General features: G+C 59.8%; 1 protein-coding gene across 1 annotated transcript in view; it reads right to left on the reverse strand.

Annotated features, from left to right (window-relative positions):
• CUNH1orf167 (chromosome unknown C1orf167 homolog) overlaps positions 1 to 5,123 on the reverse strand; it is a 28,877-nt gene that overhangs the window by 9,541 nt on the left and 14,213 nt on the right. Inside the window, 5 exon segments of the mRNA XM_021715414.1 lie at positions 296 to 504; positions 1,588 to 1,742; positions 1,837 to 2,023; positions 3,744 to 3,930; positions 4,384 to 4,532. Coding sequence (XP_021571089.1) covers positions 296 to 504; positions 1,588 to 1,742; positions 1,837 to 2,023; positions 3,744 to 3,930; positions 4,384 to 4,532 — 887 coding nt within the window.

Raw genomic sequence — 5,123 nt, forward strand, 5'->3', positions numbered from 1 at the left:
CCTGTAGTTCCAGCTACTTGGAAGGCTGAGGCGGAAGGATCGCTGGAGCCCAGCAGGTTGAAGCTGGGGTGGCCGTGAGCCTGCCACTGCACTCCAGACTGGGCGACAGAGTGAGACTCCAACTCAAAAAAAAAAGAGCCTTGTTTAAGGTCCCCGCAGCTGGGGAATGGAAGAGCAGGGACTCAAACGCAAGACTGCAGGGTCCCACTCTGTACCCCAGTCCTGGGTGTGCCCTGGGTCTCTAACCCTAACCCTTTCCTCACCCGGGGTGCTCCCGGCCCGGTCCCCGACTCACTCTGCCAGCAGGAGTGCCAGTGGCGCAGGGCGTCTTGCGCCATTCGCCGGTCCCGCTCCTGGGCCCACCGCTGCGCCTCCTGCCATTGTGCCAGCCGTCGCCGCCACAGGCCCAGCACAGTCCTGCAGCTCCTGTCCCAGGCCCAGTGGGCGGCCAGCTCTCTCCGGGACCCTCGGGTTGCCGCCCAGTGGCTCCAGCAGAGGAGGATGCTGAGAAAGGAAGTGTCCACTGTGAGGATGGTCACAGTCCCCCAGACCAGCCCAGCCCCACTTCCCTGGGTTGTTGGGGGTGGGCCAAACGCCTCTCTGAAGGTCACACCAGGTGGTGAGGCTAGGTCTGGAACTCTAGACCTCCAATGCCAAGTCCAGTGCTCAGCCACTAGCCATGTTGCTACGGACTGAGTGCTTACTGTGTGTCAAGCAGTGTGCTAGGGGATGTATGTGCTCTTATCTCACTGATGCCCTATTGGAGTGAGTATTATTATTACCCCATTTTACAGATAGGGAAACAGAAGCACAGAGAAGTTAAGCAACTTGCCCAAGATGACACAGCCAGTGAGGGGCTAAGCTGGGATTAGAACCCAGGCTGACCAACTCTTACGCACTGTGCTATGAATGAAAAAACGTAAATAGAGTGACATCCTTTCTTTTTTCTTTTTTTGGAGTTGGAGTTGGAGTCTCACTTTGTCGCCCAGGCTGGAGTGCAGGGGCACACTCAGAGCCACGCCAGCGTCAACCTGCTGGACTCAGGCAATCCTTCCACCTCAACCTTCCAAGTAGCTGGAACTACAGGTGCGCGCTACCACATCCAGCTAATTTTTTATTTTATTGTAGAGACAAGGTCTCGCCAAGTTGCTCGGGCTGGTCTCGAACCTGTGGGCTCAGGCAATCTACTCGCCTCGGCCTCCCAAAGTGCTGAGATTATAGGCTGAACCACCAAGCCCGGCCTGAATGACTTCCTTGAACAACTTGAGACTATGATGCACACATATCATGAATAAAAAATGAATTAGAAATTAAAAGGAAAAAAAGAAGAAAACACGAATGAACCACAGCCGTGGTCTCCAAGAGCAACAGTGACCCAGCAGAGAGCCTCTCCCCTGCGCACTCTCAGTGGAATCGGGTAGGAGGACAGGAGCAAGGAACGAAGCCCAGGGGCCAGGCTGCCTGGGGTCTGCAGGGGCCACCCCCCCGCGGGCAGAACCCAAGGGGATGCTGTGGTGACACAGAGCCAGGAAACAGAGAGTCCACAGAGGCAGCAGCATGGCCCACGCATCCTGGGAGGATCCCTACCGCCTCTGGAGGGTGCGCCTGCACCACCTCGCTGCGCCCCGGGACTGCTGGGTCCGCGCCTGCCAGAGCAGAAGGCACCGTCCCTGCTGCCGCCGCCTAGCTGCCCACTGAAAGCTCGCCCAGAGGGTCTCCAGGAGGCTGGGGGTCCTGGGAGCCTGGGGAAGGAATATGCAGTCCTGGGTGCCCCAGACCCCCTACCACCCACCTGCCTGCCCTCGGTCCAGTGCCTTCCCACACTCTCCCCCTCACCTTCTCCAGCCAGTTGAGGGATGTGCTGCTGTCCAGCGAGGGCTCCCCTCCTGGGACACTGCCCCGTGGCTTCAGGGCCGAGGCAGTCTTGGCACAGCCAGACGGAGTGCCTGGACCTCGTGTCCTCAAGCGCCACCGTGTCAGGCTGTGCCATAGTGTCCGCCGCCGCATACCCTGGAAGAAGGAACTACAGAAGAGAAAGGTGAGTCCCAGAGCCCAGCCTCAGGCCCTGGTTGAGGGATGCCCCACCCTGGACCCTTGGAAAGGTGCTCATGACAGGTGACACTGGGAGGGCACTCTGTGCTGCCAATCAGGCCACACGCGGGGATCCCTGGGGCTTCATGGTACCGATGCCCACCAGGGTCCCATCTGAGATTCTGACCTAATGGTCTGGGTATGGCCTGGGCTTCCGGGCTTTTCCTGAGCTCCCAGGTGACTCTGGGAGCAGCCAAGGCTGACGCTCTGCCTGGGTCACCTGGCTGGTCCTAGCCACGCCCCAGGACAGGGGCGGGGCCATGAAGCTGACCAGGGTGGAGCTGAGCCCCAGGCCCAGAGACTCCAGACTCCAGAGTCCCTACCACAGTCACAATAGTACTTTGGCCTCCACTCAGTTACAAAAATAAGAATACAGAGGCCCGGGGGGAGGTCATTTCCTTAAACACCAAACAGCAGCAGACCTGGGACGCATCTTAGGCCAGTAGGGCGGTCCTGGGTACGCTACAGAGAGGCTTGGATTGCGCCCTGATGCCCGAGGGCCAGAGGGCAGACTGGGGAAGGGAGGACTACATTCTGAAGGATCATGATGAACTGAGTTCTCCTGGAGTTCTAGGGATGCATTGAAAGAGACTGAGGGTCCAAATGGACCAAGCAGGAGTGGGCATGACAGATGCCAGGTATGCGGCTTTCAAGGGTAGAGGGACAGAATTCTTTTTTTTTTTTCCTTTTTGAGTCAGAGTCTCACTCTGTCACCCAGGCTGGAGAGCAGTAGCACGCTCATGGCCAACACAGCCTTGACCTGCTGGGCTCAGGCAATCCTTCCACTTTAGCCTTCCAAGTAGCTGGAACTACAGGCATGCGTCATCACCCTTGGCTAATTTTTCTTGATTTATTGTAAAGATGAGGTTTCACCAAGTCGCCCAGGCTGGTCTTGTGGGGCTCAGGCAATTCTCTCACTTCGGCCTCCCAAAGTGTTAGGATTACAGGTGTGAGCCACCGTGCCCGGCCAAGGGCAATTCTTAACCCTGCAACTGCTGGCTTCCGCTCCTCTGACATCTTGTCAGGGAAGCTCCCAGCCACCGCTCGATGGCCCACATCCTGCACTCCAGGCTCTGAGTCCCAGCAAGGACCATCTGGGTAGAGGCAGCACCAAGGAGGTCTCACCACGGGGACCTTCCTGCCCCTGATTCACACTGATTCAGAGCGAGCTACTCCACCTCTGGGCCTCAGTGTCTCTAGCTGTGTAATGAGGCACTGGGGGAGAGGGGACAGGCTCTGCCCTTGGTTCCTTCCCTTATGCGTTTACCGTGTTTATTTTGTGCCTACAACTTGCCGGGCACCTACTGGTGCTGGGGAGACAGCAGTGAGGAGCCAGATGCGGTTCCTGCCACCGGGGGCTGGCACTGGCAGGGAGATGGGCTCCACCCAGGTACCGGTCATCCTGTTGGGTCCCTGGCAGCCCCAGGACCCCACGGCTCTGTGCTCAGTCACTGTCTCAGTGTCGCTAGGCCGCCTCCTGGACCTGGCATCTGCTGGGCACCACAGTGTGCCAGGCCCAAAGTGGGGCCACAGGGAAGAACAGGATGTGACCTGTGCCCTATGGGGCATCCCTCTAGACTCTGACCACCGCTCCTGTGTCCACCCTGTGTCCCCCAGGCCCAATCCCAGGTCACAAGCTCATGGACACCTACTTGGCACGCTGGCGCTGAGAGAGCCGCATCCTCCAGAGCAGAAGCGCCCGGTGGATGGCCAGTCTCCGGTAGGCTTCCTGTAGGGAGCCCCTGCCGTGCTCTGGGGGCAGCCCAGAGGCCTGGGGCACTGTCCCTAGGCCACGGGCTGAGGCAGCTCCAGGGGCTGAGCTGCAGAGGGTCACGTGCCCTGAGGAGCAGCCGAGAGGTGAGTCAGTCGTGTGTCCTGACCTCCTCTGCCCCGAGTCATCGTAGCTGCGGATACGGGGTCCCCTGAGGACCTCTCCCTTCACGGGCCCTCCCATCCCCCACCTCCTTCAAACCCTCCCCTCCAGGAGGCCTCAAAGATCTCATCTTCCCCCATCAGTCTTTGGGTGGGGACAAGGCTGTGTCCCCCATCAGACCAGGAACTTCAAGGGCAGCGTGGGAAGTGGGTACCCAGGGCTCAGGAAGCCTGCAGTGGGAGGGGACGGAGCAGTCTGTCTCTGGGGGGTGGGATGCAGCCCAGCCAAGGTCTGCCCGCTCCGGGGGCCCCTTCCGGCCCTCCCAGAAAGCCCCAGTTCTACCACCTCCCATCTCAGACTTCACCACATTCAACGGGGGCCCGCGAAAGAGGGAGTCCCATGGCACACCACTCGCTCACCCGCCTTCTGCTGGCAGAGGGACGGCTGGGTCACCTTGGCGCCATCTGAGGCCGGGAGCTGCTTCATCTGCACCCGCCGCCCCAGGCATGTCCTCAGGGTCTGCGCCCGGCAGTCAGCCAGGTGGTCCTGGTACCGGGTCCCAGAGCACCTGGGAAAGCAGAGAGAAAGCACCGTGTCCACTTCAAGGACTGCTGACCTCAGCTGCTGGGGCCGGATTCCTCCATGGAAGCCGGACCCCCCACTGAGACCTGGGGCAAGCCACTCCACCTCCCTGAGCCTTTGTTTTCTCATCTGCTCTGAGGATGCATGGTATGCCAGCTGCTCAGCCGCGACACCGTCACCTCTGGGTGCCTGGATGGGCCCAGCAGCCTCCGACCTGCCTCTGCTCTTGGCCTCTCCAGCCAGTCCCCACTCGGTAGCCAGAGTGGTGTTTTCTGTCTCAAATCATCCCACTGCCCTGCCAAGTCCTCCAGCAGCCACCCCCTTGCTCTACGAGGGAACTCCAGCTCCTCCCCACAGCAACAAGGACCTACGTGATCTGGACCTCATCTCCACCCCGGGCCTCAAGTCCTTCGCTCCCAGGCAGAGGGCACCACACTCTGTCCCCTCTGCTTGCCCTCCACTGGGTAACTACTCCTTCACATCGCCTCTGAACCGCGGCCAAGGTCACTTTCCTGTGTTTTGTTTTGTTTTGTTTTGTTTGAGTTGGAATCTCACTCTGTCGCCCAGACTGGAGTGC

The sequence above is a fragment of the Carlito syrichta genome, unplaced genomic scaffold (genome assembly GCF_000164805.1).
Source record: "Carlito syrichta isolate Samal-C Ts95f unplaced genomic scaffold, Tarsius_syrichta-2.0.1 Scaffold307091, whole genome shotgun sequence".
Taxonomy (NCBI): domain Eukaryota; kingdom Metazoa; phylum Chordata; class Mammalia; order Primates; family Tarsiidae; genus Carlito; species Carlito syrichta.